We start from the raw sequence: 20,421 nt of genomic DNA, 5'->3' as shown, positions 1-20,421 counted from the left end.
CAACCTTCTAGAAGAAAACAAAAACAAACTCAAACGCTACTCAAACTCTTTCTAAAATACACACACTCGGCCTCGCTCCACAAAGACCACAAGGGCAACACCGTCATTTCATGTACCTTCAAAATATGCCCGGTGATTATGCACACGCTTTATATAATGTAGACTCCCCCTTAACTGAATCAAAATAATCTAACAGAGAAGTCCCAAAAAAAAGGTTCTCTTTCTCTGATTTTTCGGAGAGTAACAAAAGAAAAAAACAAAAAAACGAAACAAATTCTCAAAATCGTGAGAGAGATAAGAACAAATCTCGATTTCGATCTCTTCTTCGTTCGGAGAGCAATGGCGGCGGCTTCGAATGGGAGCGAGTATTTCGAATTCGACGTTGAGACTGGTAGAGAATCGTTCGCGCGGCCGTCGAACGCCGATACTGTCGAGCAAGATGAAGAGGATCTACGGTGGGCGGCGATCGGGAGGTTACCGTCGCAGAGACACGGTGGTAGTAATCTCGGTACGACGATCCTTCGTCGGTCTCAGACGCAGAGTCAGACGACTTCTGGTTACGCCGACGGGAACGTTGTTCAGACGATTGATGTGAAGAAGCTAGATCGCGCGGATCGTGAGATGCTTGTTCGTCAAGCTCTTGCGACTAGTGATCAAGATAATTACAAGCTCCTCTCTGCTATTAAAGAACGGCTTGATCGGTATGTGACTCTTTCGATTCCTCTGTTTCTAATTTTAGGAATTTTTTTTTATATTATATTTATTTAAATTATAATTTTTTAAAATATTTCTATAGAGTTGGTATGGAGGTTCCAAAAATCGAAGTCCGGTTCGAGAATTTGAACATTGAAGCTGATGTTCAAGCTGGTACTAGAGCTTTGCCTACTTTGGTTAATGTCTCTCGTGATTTCGTTGAGGTTTGTCTTCTTTTTTTTTTTTTTTTTTATCTTCTGACTTTGCAAAAAAAAAGATTGTTTCTAATTGTGGATTCTGTCTCTGTTGTTTTGCAGCGTTGCTTAAGCAGTTTGATGATTATTAAGCCTAAGAAACACAAGCTGAACATTTTGAAAGATATTAGTGGGATTATCAAACCAGGAAGGATGACTTTGTTATTAGGACCACCAGGTTCGGGGAAGTCGACGTTGCTACTTGCTCTAGCAGGGAAACTTGATAAGAGTTTAAAGGTTGGTTTAAACATGTGAAGTTATTTACTCTATGTTCACATATATATCACATGCATCTTATTTTTTGGTATCTGTTACAGTTTAATAGTCACATGCATATGTGTTAAAGGTTTGTAATTTGATCATACAAAGATTCTGTTCACTTTTTTTTCTTTCTTTTTTGGTATTTATGATATAAACTTTTAACTTTTTGATTTTATAGAAAACGGGTAACATTACCTACAATGGGGAGAATCTTGATGAGTTCCATGTTAAGAGGACTTCAGCATATATCAGTCAAACCGACAACCACATTGCTGAACTCACTGTTCGTGAAACGCTTGATTTTGCTGCGAGATGTCAGGGTGCAAATGAAGGATTTGCAGGTTAATTTTTCATTTGGTGTTACTACTCACTCACTATAAAATCTTCTTCCAGTCAAATGTTCTTAAACATTTTCTGTTTTGATGTTATAGGTTACATGAAAGATTTAACCCGATTAGAGAAAGAGAGGGGTATACGTCCTTCTTCTGAGATTGACGCTTTTATGAAGGTCAGTGTCATATAGCTCCTATATCATGTTTCTTGATCACACAACAAAGCCTGACACTTTCTCTTTGTTATAGGCTGCTTCTGTCAAGGGTGAAAAGCATAGTGTTTCCACAGATTATGTGCTTAGAGTGCTTGGTCTTGATGTATGTTCTGATACAATCGTTGGTAATGATATGATGAGAGGTGTTTCAGGAGGTCAAAGGAAAAGAGTAACAACAGGTCTCTTTCACTCTCTTTTAACTTTATATCTATCTCACATAATTATCCACCAGCTCTGTTGTGTGCTAAACTGTTAAACCTGACCTATATATAATGCAGGAGAGATGACTGTTGGACCAAGAAAAACGTTGTTTATGGATGAAATATCTACTGGTCTTGATAGCTCAACAACTTTTCAGATTGTGAAATGCATCAGAAACTTTGTCCACCTAATGGATGCAACTGTTCTCATGGCACTTCTTCAGCCCGCACCAGAGACATTTGATCTGTTTGATGACTTAATACTTCTGTCAGAAGGCTACATGGTGTATCAAGGCCCTCGTCAAGAAGTGGTGGGATTTTTTGAGTCTCTAGGATTTCGTCTCCCGCCACGTAAAGGTGTTGCGGATTTTCTCCAAGAGGTATACATCCTAACTCTTTTTACAATCTTGTTGTTTATTTGTTAGGGTTTGGTTGTTGACTAAGACATTAATAGGTATGATTCAGGGATATAGTTTAGCAGTTCAACTTCACATGGTAGCCTAAAAGTCCTATTCTCTAATCGATTACACTGTTGGCATGCAGGTGACTTCCAAAAAGGATCAAGCTCAATATTGGGCAGATCCTTCGAAGCCATATCAGTTCATTCCTGTCTCAGACATAGCGGCTGCATTCCAAAACTCGCAATATGGGCATGCTGCGGATTCCAAGCTGGCCACACCATTTGATAAGTCATCCGCGGATCCTTCAGCTTTATGCAGAACAAAATTTGCCATATCAGGATGGGAAAACCTTAAAGCTTGCTTTGAACGAGAAATACTATTGATCAATCGGCACAGGTTTCTTTACACTTTTAGGACATGCCAGGTAATATATATCTACCTATTTTCATCTAGAGTATTAACAGTGCTATCTTTATGACTTGAATAGAGTTTCACTTTGTGTTATATAAAAGCTTCTATGTTTCTGATATGTAACATTTTGTGTTCCTTAAAGGTTGCATTTGTGGGATTTGTCACAGCCACGGTGTTTTTGAGAACTAGATTACACCCAACAAGCGAACAATTTGGCAACGAGTATCTGTCTTGCCTTTTCTTTGGACTAGTGCACATGATGTTCAATGGTTTCTCTGAATTGCCTCTCATGATATCGCGTCTCCCGGTTTTCTACAAGCAAAGAGATAACTCGTTTCATCCTGCTTGGTCATGGTCTATAGCCAGCTGGCTGTTGCGTGTGCCTTACTCTGTCCTTGAAGCTGTTGTCTGGACTTGTGTGGTATACTACAGTGTGGGACTTGCTCCCTCACCAGGCAGGTTAGTCATTTCCTCGGACGTTAATATATTTTTCTTAACCAATTGATTTTTTTAGTTTTGTAGTCTTACAAACAAATCTCCTTTTGTTCTCCCTTAGGTTTTTCCGATACATGTTACTCCTCTTCTCGGTGCATCAAATGGCTCTCGGTTTATTTCGTATGATGGCTTCTCTAGCAAGAGATATGGTCATTGCTAATACATTCGGATCTGCAGCAATCTTAATAGTGTTCTTGCTTGGTGGATTCGTTATTCCAAAAGGTTAACTATCACTAGCTACTTCACTACTTCTTGCATAAAAGAGTTTATTTGTTGATTCGAGTTGCTAAAATAAATTACTCTTTTCATTTGCTACAGCTGATATTAAACCCTGGTGGGTTTGGGGTTTTTGGGTTTCGCCATTATCCTATGGACAACGTGCCATTGCGGTCAATGAATTCACAGCCACACGGTGGATGACGGTGTGTTCAATAATCTCTTATTCTAGCTAATATTACTTGCATTATAATATACAATGCTTAACTATATACTTTTAAAATATCATGCAGCCATCCGCTATATCGGATACTTCAATTGGATTCAACCTTTTAAAGATACGTAGCTTTCCCACAAATGACAATTGGTATTGGGTTGGAATTGCGGTTCTCATTGGTTATGCAGTTCTCTTCAACAACGTAGTCACTCTCGCCCTGGCTTATCTTAACCGTGAGAATCTCTATTGCTAATGATTTTTTTTTTCTAGATATGTGTAGCAGTATTGTGAGGCTTAGTTCTTTTGTTTTTTTCTCTTGCAGCTCTAAGAAAAGCTCGAGCAGTTGTCTTAGACGATCCCAATGAAGAAACCAAAACTGCTTTAATGTCAGATTCAAAACAAGGAAAAAGTGAGAAAAAGGGAATGATCCTTCCCTTCCAACCATTGACAATGACTTTCCACAATGTCAACTATTATGTTGATATGCCAAAGGTTTAAATTCACTTCTCTGTTTCAGTCACTTTTTTCGTATCAGCTCTTGTCTATGGTTTACGTAAATGTTTATTCTTTTCTTTTTTGGAATTTTAGGAAATGCGTTCTCAAGGTGTCCCAGAGACAAGACTACAGCTGTTATCAAATGTGAGCGGAGTCTTTTCACCTGGTGTTCTTACAGCTTTAGTTGGATCAAGTGGTGCGGGGAAAACGACGTTGATGGACGTTCTTGCTGGTCGAAAGACAGGTGGATATATAGAGGGAGATATTAGAATCTCTGGTCACCCAAAAGAACAACGAACGTTTGCTAGGATCTCCGGGTATGTTGAGCAGAACGATATACATTCTCCTCAAGTCACTGTTGAAGAGTCCCTATGGTTTTCGGCTAGCCTTCGTCTTCCTAAAGAGATCAGCAAAGAGCAAAAGAAGGTTAGTAACTAGCTCTGAATTAGTTTTATTACTCCATTTGGTTCTTCTGATTTGGATAGTTTTACTGAAAATATGTTTTCATGTTTTTTTAGGAATTTGTGGAAGAAGTAATGAGACTTGTAGAGCTTGATACTCTGAGATATGCTTTAGTAGGGTTACCTGGTACAACAGGACTTTCTACAGAACAGAGGAAACGTCTAACAATTGCGGTTGAGTTAGTAGCAAATCCATCAATTATTTTCATGGATGAACCAACATCTGGACTTGATGCAAGAGCAGCTGCAATTGTGATGAGAACTGTAAGGAACACTGTTGACACTGGAAGAACAGTGGTTTGCACCATTCATCAACCAAGCATTGACATTTTCGAGGCCTTTGACGAGGTTTGCCCTAAGTTTTCTTGGATTACAAGACTGTTATGAATTGTTGTGTTATCAATGGATGATCTTAACGTATGTTCTCTTTTTGCTCAACCTTAAAAATACAGCTGCTTCTAATGAAACGAGGGGGACAGGTTATATATTGTGGGAAATTGGGTAAACACTCACAGGTTCTTGTAGATTACTTTCAGGTACTTGTGTTGGCCTTCTCTTCTTCGTTTTAGATCTTTGCACTCAGTTACTTGTGCCCCAAGTAAAATATGACAAACCCTAAACCCTCTACAGGGGATTAACGGAGTGCCTGCAATATCAAGTGGTTACAATCCAGCAACTTGGATGCTTGAAGTAACTACGCCTGCTTTGGAAGAGAAATATAACATGGACTTTGCAGATTTATACAAGAATTCTGACCAATTTAGGTAACTATCACAACACATATAACTACATTTTTGAATCTCTTTTAGCATATAAATATCAAAATTTTAAAATCTAACCATATATACTATGTTGTACAGAGGAGTGGAGGCAAACATCAAGCAGCTTAGTGTTCCACCAGAAGGTTCAGAGCCAATAAGCTTTACTTCAAGATACTCACAGAACCAACCATCTCAATTTCTACTCTGCCTCTGGAAACAGAACCTCGTCTACTGGAGAAGTCCAGAATACAATCTGGTGAGATTGGTCTTCACAACGATTGCTGCGCTTATACTCGGCACAGTCTTCTGGGACATTGGTTCCAAGAGGACTTCTTCACAGGATTTGATCACTGTAATGGGGGCTCTCTACTCGGCTTGTCTATTTCTTGGAGTTAGTAACGCTTCATCGGTACAACCAGTTGTATCAATCGAAAGAACGGTTTTTTACAGAGAGAAAGCGGCAGGAATGTATGCTCCAATTCCTTATGCAGCTGCTCAAGGTCTTGTGGAGGTACCTTATATTCTCACCCAAACCATCCTCTATGGTGTCATCACATACTTCACCATTGGTTTTGAAAGAACACTCAGTAAGTTTTCTTTGATTCTTTTTTCCGTAAAACTCAATCATTCTCTATCTGCATTAACTATATAATTAATAATACTAATATAATGACATTGGAACGCAGGCAAGTTTGTATTGTATCTGGTGTTCATGTTCCTCACCTTCACCTACTTCACCTTCTATGGCATGATGGCGGTTGGTTTCACCCCGAATCAGCACTTAGCCGCGGTTATCTCCTCTGCGTTCTACTCTCTCTGGAATCTCCTCTCTGGTTTCCTCGTCCAAAAACCAGTAAGTATTTCACTCTACGAAGTGATGAAAGGCCGCTAGTGCATTCGAACAATCAAGAACTTTTTTTTTTATGATGTCATGGCTATTAAAGAATTTGATTCTTTAACCTATTTTAATGTGTTTGTTTTGGTGTTTTCAGTTGATTCCAGTGTGGTGGATATGGTTCTATTACATATGTCCAGTGGCGTGGACACTTCAAGGAGTGATCCTTTCACAGCTAGGTGACGTGGAGAGCATCATAGACGAGCCAACGTTCCATGGCACGGTGAAGGAGTTCATTGAACTTTACTTCGGCTACAAGCCAGATATGATCGGTGTATCTGCAGCAGTTCTTGTCTGTTTTTGCGCTCTCTTCTTCTCTTGCTTTGCACTTTCAATCAAGTACCTCAATTTCCAGAGAAGATAGAAGTCCTCCTATGTTATATCACTTTCATATTTTTGGCCTGCCTTTTTCACTGGTGTTCCGTTCTACGAGTAGTAGTTAGGATTTTTTTTTTTTTATGTTTACCACAGAGAGAACTATAGTTAGCTTTCCTTGACATTGACGAAAAAAAAACAAACACAGGAAAATAAAATTCTGTTTTGCTCTGTTTAGTGCTATTTTTTGTTAGTTTTGTACACTGAACACACTGCATATGTTGGTTGATCTGTTTTTTTTTTTTTTTGAAGGTTTCACATTTAACCCCCATGATTATGGTAGTTCATTTACCGTCTTTCAATTTGTTGTATTTTTGTTCGACTCATTACTAATTACTCCATATGTTCAATAAAAATGCATGTTTTAAAAAGTGTCACAATGATTCTGATGTAAAAGCTTTTTGGTCCGAGGTAGGTTTATCACTTTTTTTTTGCTATAAAATATACATATTTGACGATTCTTCGCTAGCGTCACTTTCACTCCGTCACCGATCCAATCGTATCCTCCCAACAAAACACTTCATTGCACTACCCATTGGTCCTTCACGCAATCTCGTCACTTCTTGATCCCGAACAACCGCTTCCCCGGGTCGGTTTCTTCCACGTGTCGCCTCGTATCATATTTCTCCCTCTACTACATCCGACAAATATATATCTTTAGAAATTAACAAATCGAGAAACTGATCGCTCCGTCCAAGCTCTGGAGATGAATAACGAAGTCGACGGTGATGAAGAAGAAGACATGGAGGTGTGGGATACGTTGAGTAACGGATTCAAACGCGCGCAAGCCGTTCTCGATCAGAACCGTGAGTTGATACAACGGGTCAACGAAAACCACATGTCTCGGATCCCTGATAACGTCGCTAGAAACGTTGCTCTGATCAACGAGATCAACGGTAATATTTTTCGAGTTATGGAGATTTACTCTGTTTTATCTGTCGATTTCGCCAACAAATTCGATCAGCAGCGGAGGACGGCCAAGAACGTCGACACTACAACAACTACCACCACGGCCGGTTCTTACGGCGGCAGACGGAGCTCTTTCGGTTCCTGAGACGCAATTCACAACAAGCTCCGATTTTAGCTTTTGCTGTTGGTGTTGATGTCATTAATTAAGGATCCTCGCATTAGTATTTTGTAAGTTATATTGAAACTTAAAAAGTGGTCAAAGCCACCTTGTCAAAAATAATAAGTTCCAACATCTTGATGAATCAGTTCAGTTTTCTAGATACGTTTACATGTTAACTCCCAAAAGCCATGATAAAGCACATTTAGAAATTGAGAAAGGAGGCAGACGAGATAAAAGAAATTGATGATTATATTCATTAAGATAAGGAAACCCTAAAGGGGTCTAACCATTTTTTATAATTGAAAAAAAAAAAGCAAAAAAAGAAATTAGAAATTTATGAAGGTGTCTATTATTCGAATGGTAGACCAACTAACTAATGAGGTTCTCAAAATTTAAATTTTACAAAACTTGTGTATAAGTTAAATTCACTCAACTTCCTCTGACTGCTCTACAATGGGTACGAGCGAGAATCTGAAAAATGGAGAGGCAACTGAACTTTGTACATGTGATGTATCTTCAAATGACCAGTTGGTTTGGTTAAGCTCAGTAAACTCTTCATCCTAAATAAACAGATCTAATCACCCATAAAAACTTTGTGAAAAAACCCTGAATCTAACAAGCAAACTACTCAGATATATTCAATGAAGAACAAAACGTCTTTCTGAATAATAAGCAATAGATCTTAAAAAATAAGGAAGGAGTTTAAGAATTCTTCTGTCTACAAAAAAGTTCAGATCTTTCTCTCCCAAAGCACTCAAAAAGCTAAAACTGCTAGAATAAAACTTAAGGGTTTCCTAGACCTAAAAACACTATATATATGTCCTAAAACACGTCAGAGACTAATCTTGTAATTATGGAGAACTTCGGGCAACTTTATAAAACTTCCAAAACTTGGTTCTCTCGTCGGTTAAACTGGGTGTGTCGACCGACACCAAAGGTGGTGTCGATCGACATATCACTCTTGATTGGCTCCAAGTTGATTTCCTCCGGTTAAATGCTCCAAAATGATCCAAATTGCTCTACTTTGCTTTTTCTATGCCAAAATCCTAGAAAACGTGTAAAAGCTCAAAACATCCTACAAAATAAATCAAAAGACTCAAAAAGCATATTTATATCATGGTTAAAAACCGTAAAAACCATGATATATCAAATACTTCCACAAGACCTTGAGCAGCTACTCTGGTTTAAGCAATGAAGTGTATGATTGGCGCAAATAATCAGAATTTCATATTCCTAACCGATTGTTATGACTTGATGAAGATGGTGTTTTCGACTTTTGAGTGGTCTGCCTTCATAATTTATCTAGATGAGATTGAAACTGATAAGGATAAATTTACTACTTTCTCTTTGGTTTTGATTTCCCGTTTAGAAAATGATAGAGCGGATAAGTTGTTTTAGCACTTAGTCACCTATGTAAATATTAACCCTTTCAATTAGCTTAGTTACCTATGTAAATATAAAAAACTATGATTTATATAAAATTTTATATTACCTTAATCTATTTAATTATCGTGTACTCGTATATACTAGCCGATGTGGAATCAAACTTTTATTTGGAGGTGGTGGTTACTATTTATCTTCTAACACATATATGCATGTACGTATTTGTTTTAGCAGAAACTTGTGTCCCTCGTATTGTTAACTTATTTTCACAAACATATTTTTTATTTGATGAATAATTAAGTCAATCGATCCATAATCAAGTCAAAAGATTTTAGTTAGATATCAATCCATAATCAAGTCAACCTGTAAATGATGATTATACAAATGATACATAACTTAAATCTATTTAAATTATTAATGTCTTAATTTTATATCCATGACTCATATATTTATTATATAGTCTATCAAAAAACATTTTTTGATATATTTTTTAAGTTTTATATTTTTATAACCAACTAATGACCTAAATCCAAATTTAATAAAATATTTTTTAATGTAAAATATTTCATGGATTTATTCTATTTCTTTAATCGCCTAACAGTATATATGGTTGTGTAAATATACTCTATCAGGCGTGTTTAATAGAAAAATATTTTTTTAAAGATTTATTTTTATTGTTTCATTTGTCTATATATTTTATTTTTTAAGTTGTATTATTTTTTGAAATATCATCTTTAAGTGTATTCATTGCTAGTAATTAATAATAATGTAGGTAAAGTAATTATTGTAATTCCTAAATCTCGGTATAACTAAGGAAACCAATTCATAAACTATTTTATAACTAAATAAAGAATCAAATAATAACTATAACTTTATTACCTATAATTATTATATTGTTTATTATATTATTTTAATTCCTAAATCTAGGTGTACTTTTGAAATATTAAATAGGAGATATGTAAACTGTAGTTGCAAGTTTTTGTGCTTGTAGCTAATTTCACAAGTTTGACAACATGTATACCCTAAAAAAATGGTCTCGAATATGGTTCATTCAAGTTATTGGACAACAACAATTTTCGAAATTAAATTATCTTCACCAAAAGTTTAAGTGGCTCATGGTTGTGTATATAGATAGCTAATTAACTATAGCCAATAAAGTATTTAATGGAAAAAAAAAACACATATGGTATTAACAGATCCATTCTAAACATCTCAATTGAATTATTTGTTATTTTTTTTTCAAATTAAACAAAAATCTTAATAATATTCCACCCCATCTTAAGTATCTTCATCAAATTAAGTTTGTTTTATGAATTTAATTTATAGATGAATTATATTTGATTACAACTCTGTCAATACATTATCATTATTAAGATATGATTTAAGTTTTAAAACAAAATTATGAAGAAGAAGATAAGCAAAACATAAGCAATATATAAACAAAAAGTTATACTTGTTCACATTTACTCGGTTTGGATCCTCTGTATGCTACAAAATCGTGAGAATATCATCCATAAACATGAAAGTAGTTGAGCTATCAAGACCAGTAGATATTTCATCCATAAACCACATTTTTCTTGGTCCAACAGTCATCTCTCCTGCATTATATATAGGTCAGGTTTCACAGTTAGCATAACAGAGCTGGTGGATAATTAAGTGTGAATAATAATAAATGCATGCCAACCATCATGTGTTTCTCCTATCATCTTTGTTTGATTTTGTTTTTAATTATTTTGACAACATGTATACCCTAAAAAAAATTGTCTTGAATATGGTTCATTCAAGTTATTGGACAACAATAATTTTTGATATTAAATTATCTTCACCAAAAGTTAAGTGGCTCATGGTTGTGTATAGCCCTGAGTATTTAATCCGAAACCGAACAAACCGATCCGAACTGATCCGAATAAACTGATCTAAATCGGTTTCGGTTTATCTGTTAAAACCGATCGGTTTCTGTATAGATTGAAAATCGGATTTCGGTTTTAAACCGATCTGAACCGAAATTCAATCGGTTATCCGCGAAACCGAATACATATTAAATTTCTATACATTTGGGTTTATAAATTAAAATTATTTCCGGGTCTTGTTAGAAGCCCATTAACCATTAATGGATCCATTATAAAAATTTAAGCTTAAATAAGGAATCATCACCTTGAAGATAAAAGGACACATTCTAGCCAACTAAGCTGTCTCGACTTTTTGATTTTACCCTCCAAATGATATATATAATGCATTCGGTTTAAGTTCGGATTTTTTAAAAAAATTGAAAACCGATCCGATCCGAAAAACAGTCGGATTCTAAATGGAATCTATATATCCTAATCCGAAAAATCTGAAATCCGAAAAATCCGATCCGATCCGAACCGAAAATTCGAACGCCCAAGACTAGTTGTGTATATACATTGTAGCTAAATAACTATAGCCAGTAAATAACAAGTTATTGGTCAATAACAAAACATATTTATATCCCACAAAAGAGCTAAAAATATTATATTTTGATAGAGTCATATTACTTAAAAAAAAGTCGCTAATAAAAACATGAAAAATCTTGTAGTTTTTATATTAATTAGTATTATGTGTTTTGGATCGAATACTGAAGGTATCTTCAATACCAATTGCCCTAAATGCAGATTGGAGATAATAAACGATCTTGGTCCTGGTCGAACTCTTCAATATGATTGCCATTCTAAGAACAACAATTTAGAAGTTAATATTTAGAATTCAAAGCCAATAAAACAATTCTTTTTCGGGAGGATGTATTCAAAACGACGATATGGCGTTGTGTCTTGAAACAAGGTTTGTAGATGAAGTATTCTCACGATTTGGTAGCATACAGAGGATCCAAACCGAGTAAATGTAAACAAGTATATTCATGGCGTGCCAAACTTGATGGGATTTATTAGGAGAAAAATTCAAAAGGTCTGCCGAAGCTTATGCTTCCATGGATTAAAAAGTAATGTGTTTTCCTTTTCCTATTTTTGCTATTTTTGTAAATTTATTTATTAATTTTTTTTGAAATATGCTTTATCATGGCTTTTGGGAGTTTACTTGTAACGTATCTAGAAAACTGAACTGATTCATCAAGATGTTGGAACTTATTTTTGACAAAGTGGCTTTGACCACTTTTTCAGTTTCAATGAGTTTTCCGAAATCGTTCATTGGAATTAACGGATCGATGGAATCGTCGCTGCCAGCACTACAAAGTTGTGTATTTGACCTCAGTATATATATATTCAATATGTAAATATTCAATTTTTGCAGGTCATGAAGTTACTGCGTAAAACCGTTAAAAGTAACAGCCAAGAACTTTGATGGCAAAACTGCGATGGACATACATCAAACTCACAAGTCTACAGCTTGTTTCCCTGAAGCAAGAAGAATATTTCATAGTGCTAAAGAAAAACTAGTTTGTCGTTCCACAACTACTCTTGCAGAATATTTGAGCAAAGATCTATCATTTATTGAGAAACAGAACACTCTCTTGGGGCTGAACAATTTCAGCATCATTAGAGACAGTTCTCGAAACACTAGCAACCGCTGCGAAACAATTCTTTTGGTGGCTATACAGAGGAGTGGAGACAAACATCAAGCAGCTCAGTGTTCCACCAGAAAGGTTCAGGGCCAATAAGCTTTACGAAAAGATACTCACAGAACCAACCATCTCAATTTCTACTCTGCCTCTGTTTCCAGAACCTCGTCTACTGGAGAAGTCCAGAATACAATCTCGTGAGATTGATCTTTACAACGATTGCTGCGCTCGGCACAATTTTTTGTGACATTGGTTCCAAGAGGAATTCCTCACAGAATTTGATCACTGTAATGGGGGCTCTCTACTCGGCAGAGTAGAAATTGAGGTGGTTGGTTCTGTGGGTATCTTGAAGTAAAGCTTATTGGCTCTGAACCTTTCTGGTGGAACACTGAGCTGCTTGATGTTTGTCTCAACTTTTCTGTACAAAATACTTAAATACAAGTTACCTTTCATCACTTCATAGAATGAAATACTTAAATGGTGTTACCGTTTTACGAGTACAATAGAATTGTCACGCATTTGGAGTTGTGCATGCATTTTGGGACAAGTCTTGTGGTTGTGCCAATGTGAAACACTCACCAACAAGTAACCTAACAAAAACTCAAAATTCATGATTAAATGTTTGGACATCAACGGTTTTAGCCATAAAGAAGAGGTTCCTTGTTGAACATCTTCTACATACGTATTTGTAGTCCAAGATCAGAAAGTCTAAATTACTTACTTGCAAACAAAAGCTGGTTCAAATAACATAACATTATATATGAGCTACGTTTCAGACAAAATTACTAAGCCAGCTAATTGGGAAACTATATATAATGTTAGATTAGTCATTGTTTAGGGTCTCTTTTGGTTAAACTATGACGCTAGACTCCTTCTATCGTATTGTGGAACTTTGGAACAAAAAAGATGGACTATAAGTCATCTATGTCAATTCAAGGTCGACCTTTTTTATTGGGAATTCTCAGACCAAATTTTTTGCCAAATAGTGCTAGACTGCTAGTGTTGCTTAACTTTGTAGAACCATACGTTTATAGGGAAACTGATAAATGGATATCAAACTGATAAATTGAAACCTTTGACATAGATTTCAACTCCTTTCTAACTTTACCAGTACTCCACCAGGTTGGTTCGATGGAGATTCCAACTCTTTTTAAACACATGGAGTTGGCAAGTAGAAATCTTACCAAATCTTTCTCTCCTTTTCTTCCTTTATAGTTTTCCCACTCAAAGATCTCGAGACTGTTTGACAAACACTCTGGAACAAAAGCCGGTGGGTTGAAACAAATTGAGAGATCCTCATCTTGTTTTGCACTTGTCTATAAAGCAACAACATTCAAAATAAGTAGCTAAAACGTTTGTTTCAATTTGAATTTGTACATCAATTAGTCCATCTAAACTTCATGTACGTGCTTGATGAGAAGGACTTTTAGTTTAGGAGAATTTTGAAGAAAAATCATAGATGGTTCCAACCAATGTAATCTAAATGTGAAAATTTTGCATTCAACAAGCTGCGAGAGGTCAATGTTCTGAAAACATCCAACCTGCCAATGCCAATGCCATATATATATATATATATATATATAATGCAGCAAATAAGTCTGATGCTGGCAATTCGATAATAATAATAGTAAATAAGGTTGAAAAAGACACTATGTAGTATGTACTGTCTTTAAGTTCAAACAAGTCGAGATGAATAACCGAGGAGAGAGACCTGGTAAACTCGTCATCAAGATGAGACAAAACTTGGATAAGTGCCTTATCAACTATCAAGGCGGGGCCTGTTCTCAATGTAAGAGTTTTGCGAAACATCCAGGAGGAAGCTTTTACTTAAAGTTGGAGAATCGATAACCAAAGATCCCCCCCTAAGTTCCGTTATTGTCTGTTGCTACTACTATATGAGTGTAATATAAGGGTCTTTAAACAAGGCACTTTGACTATGATATTTTTCAGGTTGTCACTGCGCTGTCGTTCCACACCCAAATGTTTGAGAACATGACAACCAGATAAAAGCCTCACAATAGCATTCTCATCTTTGTACACAACAGAGAAGAGGCAAAGAATTTCTAAAGATGGAGAGCAAACCAGACAAGGAACATCCAAAAAAACCTTGTCGGAAATAGTAAGAAAGACTAGAGTGTTGCATACGTAAAGGCGATCAGGTAAGCTGATAAGCTCTGACAACCAGCTGAGCTTAAACTCTAGCTTTCGCACCTTTCGATCAACCGCATCTTCAATCCACTTTATAACATCAACACCACCAATATCAATAGGACATCCACGACCGAGTTGTACACACAGAGCTTCTAAAACATGACCCTTATGGAGCTTCAATGACTCGTTAAGAAACCACCACACGTTTAAACCATCAAATGAGATCATCATAGAGTGTTGATTGTTGTGTGTTTGCACAAACAGAGTCTGGTTCTGTAAAATCAAGTCCTTGAGATACATAGTTGCCAAATCTACTTAAGGATGGTTATGAAAATGACTTAAATCCCTAAAGACCATCCCAATTCTGAATTTCTTGACATTCACCAACAACACCACCAGAAAATCAAATCAAATCAAAACTCTTCTCTATAAGTCAATATTATTGAAACCAACCTTTGAAACTTAAAGTGATACTGTTCTTGTAGCCTTTGGGACATGTTTGATTATAACTAACTTGTAATAGTAACTTAAAAATCGTATTTCTCCTGAAGAAGAAGAAGAAGGGTTTTTGGGTTTACGGTTTAGAGAGGAAGTTCTCCACTGTCTGCAATTACGACTTTGCTCTTAGGAGTTCCGCTTTGCTTTCCTTCAGCTTCAATCTTGTAGACAACATCCATTCCTTGCTCCACTTTCCCAAACACCACATGCCTTCCATCTAACCAGCTTGTTTTCACGGTTGTAATAAAAAACTGCGAACCGTTTGTGTCTTCTCCCGAGTTTGCCATCGAAAGCAAACCTATGTCGAATTCACATACCAACCATCAGGTCTTCAACAACAAGTTATGACACTCGCCAAACTTGGCTTAAAAGAGAAGGAAGAAAACGATAAACCACCTGGCCCGGTGTGCTTCAGCTTGAAGTTCTCATCTGCAAACTTCTGACCGTAGATTGACTCTCCACCCATACCGTTTCCATGCGTGAAGTCACCTCCCTGGATCATAAAGCTGGGGATGATTCTATGGAATTTGCTTCCCTTGTAGTGTAGAGGCTTCCCACTCTTCCCAACACCTTTCTCCCCTGTCAAAATCAAATCATATTATCTCATCGTCTGCCTTGTAATATTTAAAACGAGATTATGCATAATATAGAGTTATATGGTGAAACTATACCTGTGCACAGAGCTCTGAAGTTTTCTGCAATAAGAAAACACACACACACACACACACAATCAAGAATTAATCCCTTGGATTTAACATACAAACATGATCAAAAACTTCAAAAACCCATTATTATTTAACCTGCAGTTTTAGGAACTGCCTTGCCAAATAGTCCTATAACAACGCGACCTGCGACAACATAAACAGAACCAATCAAACATCAACACAAACCTTAGAATCTCTGTAAGCTGAAGAACAACATTTTTCACTTAATAAGTTCAAGGGAATCATATATACCAGCGGATTTGCCGTCGATCTCGACATCGAAGTAAACCTTGTGAGTAATCTCCTCCTTCAGATCTTCTTTTGCCTAAATTGAAGAACAAACCACAAGATTGACTCAAAAATCAACGGAGATTAGAAACTGTTGTTACTTTCCACAAATCAGAAACAGTGATCATATCATCGTTATTAACTCCAGAAGCCTAACTAAGTACATGTGTGTATTAGACAACAAACCACTTAGAAACTCTCTTTTAAACAATCTGGTGACTTCAATTTGTAGATCTGGATCATTTGTAGCCAGATTCGTGAGGGTATAAGCAATGGTTACCTCGATTAAAACTACGGCTCCGAGAAGGAGGAGAGTTCCAAATAGAATAGAGCTTGCTCTCGCCATCTTCGTCATCTTCTTCTTCTCAATCGAAACAGAGTCAGTAAGTAAAACGATCGATTGATGATGATCACACCTGAACGAAGCTAACATGCGCCGGAGTTGTTTATTGGACTTTCTTAGTGGGTTTTATTGTGGGCTTTTTACAGTTTGTAATTTGTAATTACTGAGAAAATATGCAAATCAAAATGTACTTTTAGTTGACAATTTATTATTCATGTAAATTTTTTAATTTTTTTCTCAGAATTCATCATCATTAAACTGAAAAATCTTAAGTGTATCTATCTGTGGTTTTCCCACAAAGACAAATGACTTTGTTGTGAAAGGCACTGAAACTCATACTTTTTTTTTTAGTAAGGTGTAGTAGCTACAAAAGCCTACAAGACTCTTGATTTTGTATTTTGCTTCCTACTTTTCATTAACCTACTTTTTTTTTTCTTACTATGTTGATATATACCGTGAAATGTTTATCTATATTACCGTGAAATGTTTATCTACAAAGTCATGTTTATTCCTATAATTACCGTGAAATGTTTATCTATATTATGTTACTTTTCTATGTGAAAAAAACTAATTTACTAACATGTGAGACGAATTTTTTTGCATATAACATGTGATATGTTTTCTTGAAGACGAACTTTTATATTATCTTTAAAATTGTTCTATATTGATTTATCGGTCTATCCATACTACAATAAAATGCTAGATTTCATCTCAATCATACTCTTTTTGTTATATCTTAATAACAACTATTCAAGTTTTTATTTTCTTAATTAAAATAAAAACAAAAAACAAATTGTGTAGGAGAAGAACACATTTTAAAAATCTTAAACTAATATGTAAGAATAGTAAATCTCACTAAGAAACGGGAATCATAATGTATAAATCGTTAATCTAACTTAAATATGGGTAATCGTAAAGTCTTAAACAAAACTCTTGTGTGTGAGAAAAAAAACATCTTAAGAAACTAAAACTAGTAAAAGATGATAATAGCTGCTACCCCTAAATCGAAGCCTTGATATTTTTCCTTTGAATAATATAAATGTGGAAAACATGAAGATTTAAACCATGTATGACCACAAAATATAAAGTATACTAAATATATATACAACAAATTATATTGTAAATTTTGATGTTTCGTAAATATAAAAACCATTAAAAATATATATATACAATTTGCAAAGGAAATAGGGGCTAGTAAGAAAAATCCAACTCTCCGTTTGTTAAACTAGCGGTTGTATGTAGACCATCAAGCTTTTATTCAAATGGTTTGTAATCACTTCATTTTACTAATTCTAATCGCATGTATGAACCATACACTTGATGACTTGAACCACTCGTTTTAACCGTTTGCTTATCCATGTGTGTGGTGTGATTAATAAAATTTTACGTCCTAACAGTTTCTAAATATAGTTTCAATCAAAGCCGTAAGTTAAGTTCAATTCATAATACAATAATATAGTTTTGACTCTTTTACGAAAGACATACAAAAAAGTAGGTCACCATAATTGACCAGTTACCACAACATTGTCGTGGTAGTGTCACTAAGACGACAACGACACCACCCAAAAGTTCCACCTCTCTCTCTAGTCTCTACTAAACATAATCATCGAGTCGTTGCGTCATTTTATTTTCCATATTAATTTTATGACACTAATTACTTGACGCATGTCATCAGGACAACATGTTCTTCGAATATTTACAAAATTCTGACATTATTACATGTTGATCCACTTACTTTTGAAACATTCGCTTTTCATCCGTAATCGCTGGAGAACCTTTCACACTCAAGTACTCATAAAAAAAAAGTCATTACATTTTAATATAAAACAGACTACTTTTGAAAAGATAAAACATCTACGTTATCTTTTGACAATTGAAAGTCTTTGCAATCCTTATAAAAGACAACTAATCTTTCACTTTGTTCTAATTTTTAAGTTATTCACATGATATTTTCATCTCGGTAGATTAATTTACCAAAGAAAACATCTCCTATAAATTGCGGTAGATTGGTATTATGAATTTGCTCACGTTGAATATACTTTATATTTAGTATCATCAACATGATAATTAGTTCAAAAATAAAATAAAATAAAACTATCTAAACACGTATAACTATGTCATTTTTTGAATTTACAGTTAAAAACCTAATGAACTAAAATATATTTTCATAAACCACATATTAATTGAAGCTCAAGTTATGGAATATAGGCTAAATCGTTAGGATTAGGGAGAAAAGTTTAGCGATCTATTTCGCCTGATTTACTCGAGTTATAAAATAAAAATATATATAGTGATTCTTAATAGATTCTAACGCATTAGTGTATCAAAAAAGATGAAACTAACTGATTTTATTTTACTTTTTTTATAGGGGTTTATTCTTTTGTTTTGGTATTGTGTAATTTGATCACTGTATAGTGGAAAAGTATATAATTATAAAGAATTGTCTTAAACAACAAAAATAATAATTAAGATGCTCTGAAAGAAAAGAATAATATAAGAAAGTAAGGGTCAAATCGAATACCTTTTAATTGGAATCGACTCCTGTCTTGTGGTGTCACTTGTGGTTGTGGAGTCATCTGTGCTGTCGAGAGTTTGAGTCTCAATACACATTTCTCTCTTCCATCGATCAAGTAACAATCCTCTGTTCTACGTCTCATCTTTGATTGACAAAAGAAAAATCAACGTGTCATAATTCTATTCGAAATCGCATGTCCAGTCCAGTGTCGTCGGAATCTCTCACTTTTGGGTTATTGCTATATATGATCGTACACCCATTTCATATTCATTAACTCACTAATCTAAAATAGTAACATTGTCGTACTTGTAACTTTTGCTATTCTATTACTTTTTCAACGTCCAAGTCAAAAAAACAAATGCTCCAAAAAAATTATATAAGATAATTTAGTATGTGGATAAATTTTGGAGTGGTTGTGATTTGTGAATATTTTTACTTTTCTTGACAAAAATTTGATTTTTTTTTTTTTGGTCAAAGGGTTTTCTTAAATAAATAAAATATTAAGTTTACATGATAAAATTATATTACAAACAAAGAAATAAGAACTAGAAGGATAATTCCAAAATTTTGTTGAAACATGATCGCTGATAATAATTCCAATCTCCTCTCCCACTCTTTGTAGGCTATTCCAATCACTAAAGATATTAGTACAAGCTAATTAGGTTACATGTCTTAATCCGGTGAACTATACTATTAAACGAAAATTTTGGCTTATAGTATTCACAATGGAAAACAAAAGGATTATTAACGATGAATTAATGATCATTGATTGCGTTTATACTGTTCTTAATTTTTCCAAACATAGTCATTGTACCATACCTACTACACTCTCATAATAAAACATGATATAGTTGAGAACTCTTTTCCATGTACAGTTAGCGATGTTGAGACTTGAGACTCGTTATATCATTGATATTTCATTGTTTAAATAAGTAATAATATGAACGGTACTTTTTGAAACTAAATTTACTAGTTTATAGTATTAAACATAGATGAAAACAGAATTTTAGTGAATGCTATTTTATTTATGTGCAGTTTATCTTGTTAATAGGAAACATCTTCTAATATGTTTATGTACCCTATCATTTTGTTGAGAGTAACAGATATCATATTTCTTCTACTAAAAATTTATTAACTCGTTCCTTTCATATTAATGTCGTCTTAAGTTCAGATTGTATCTTCAACTTAATTATTGATTTCTATTTTTAATATAATTTTAATTATATTTTTAATATTTTCTTAGATTAACCAATTAA

At 34.8% G+C, this 20,421-nt stretch overlaps 3 protein-coding genes across 3 annotated transcripts; 2 read left to right on the top strand and 1 right to left on the bottom strand.

Annotated features, from left to right (window-relative positions):
- The first annotated feature begins 187 nt into the window (after positions 1-187).
- On the top strand, positions 188-7,893 carry ABCG31 (pleiotropic drug resistance 3). The gene is made up of 20 exons (XM_087457836.1): positions 188-701; positions 797-917; positions 1,011-1,184; positions 1,387-1,549; positions 1,640-1,716; positions 1,790-1,934; positions 2,034-2,335; positions 2,499-2,780; positions 2,910-3,226; positions 3,324-3,484; positions 3,581-3,684; positions 3,772-3,928; positions 4,018-4,187; positions 4,284-4,616; positions 4,709-4,999; positions 5,104-5,187; positions 5,282-5,415; positions 5,512-5,999; positions 6,099-6,265; positions 6,405-7,893. Exons 1-20 carry the CDS (start codon positions 340-342, stop codon positions 6,669-6,671), a joined length of 4,299 nt encoding a protein of 1,432 aa, XP_087313962.1. The 5' UTR covers positions 188-339; the 3' UTR covers positions 6,672-7,893.
- ELF4-L1 (ELF4-like 1) lies at positions 7,389-7,893 on the top strand. The gene has a single exon (XM_010416028.3). The coding sequence runs from the start codon at positions 7,389-7,391 to the stop codon at positions 7,734-7,736; it is 348 nt and encodes a 115-aa protein (XP_010414330.2). The 3' UTR covers positions 7,737-7,893.
- Positions 7,894-15,239: 7,346 nt separating this feature from the next.
- On the bottom strand, positions 15,240-17,012 carry LOC104700505 (peptidyl-prolyl cis-trans isomerase CYP19-4). Its single transcript, XM_010416027.3, has 6 exons — positions 16,588-17,012; positions 16,272-16,344; positions 16,116-16,163; positions 15,987-16,010; positions 15,712-15,894; positions 15,240-15,613 (listed from the first exon to the last, which is right to left on the bottom strand). The coding sequence occupies exons 1-6, from the start codon at positions 16,738-16,740 to the stop codon at positions 15,399-15,401; spliced, it is 696 nt and encodes a 231-aa protein (XP_010414329.2). The 5' UTR covers positions 16,741-17,012; the 3' UTR covers positions 15,240-15,398.
- Between the last annotated feature and the right edge of the window lie 3,409 nt (positions 17,013-20,421).

This window comes from Camelina sativa, chromosome 7 (assembly GCF_030686135.1).
Source record: "Camelina sativa cultivar CO46 ecotype springtype chromosome 7, ASM3068613v1".
Taxonomy (NCBI): domain Eukaryota; kingdom Viridiplantae; phylum Streptophyta; class Magnoliopsida; order Brassicales; family Brassicaceae; genus Camelina; species Camelina sativa.
This window is presented reverse-complemented; position numbering and strand designations above follow the sequence as displayed.

Excerpts from the sequence above, each read along its gene's own strand:
- ELF4-L1 (XM_010416028.3), top strand. The coding sequence starts at position 7,389 with ATGAATAACGAAGTCGACGGTGATGAAGAAGAAGACATGGAGGTGTGG.
- ABCG31 (XM_087457836.1), top strand. The coding sequence starts at position 340 with ATGGCGGCGGCTTCGAATGGGAGCGAGTATTTCGAATTCGACGTTGAG. Across the intron at positions 5,188-5,281 it reads TTCTTGTAGATTACTTTCAG|GGGATTAACGGAGTGCCTGC; the intron begins GTACTTGTGTTG and ends AACCCTCTACAG. Across the intron at positions 6,266-6,404 it reads GTTTCCTCGTCCAAAAACCA|TTGATTCCAGTGTGGTGGAT; the intron begins GTAAGTATTTCA and ends TGGTGTTTTCAG.
- LOC104700505 (XM_010416027.3), bottom strand. The coding sequence starts at position 16,740 with ATGTTAGCTTCGTTCAGGTGTGATCATCATCAATCGATCGTTTTACTT. Across the intron at positions 16,011-16,115 it reads GGCAGTTCCTAAAACTGCAG|AAAACTTCAGAGCTCTGTGC; the intron begins GTTAAATAATAA and ends TTCTTATTGCAG. Across the intron at positions 15,614-15,711 it reads GCTGAAGCACACCGGGCCAG|GTTTGCTTTCGATGGCAAAC; the intron begins GTGGTTTATCGT and ends AATTCGACATAG.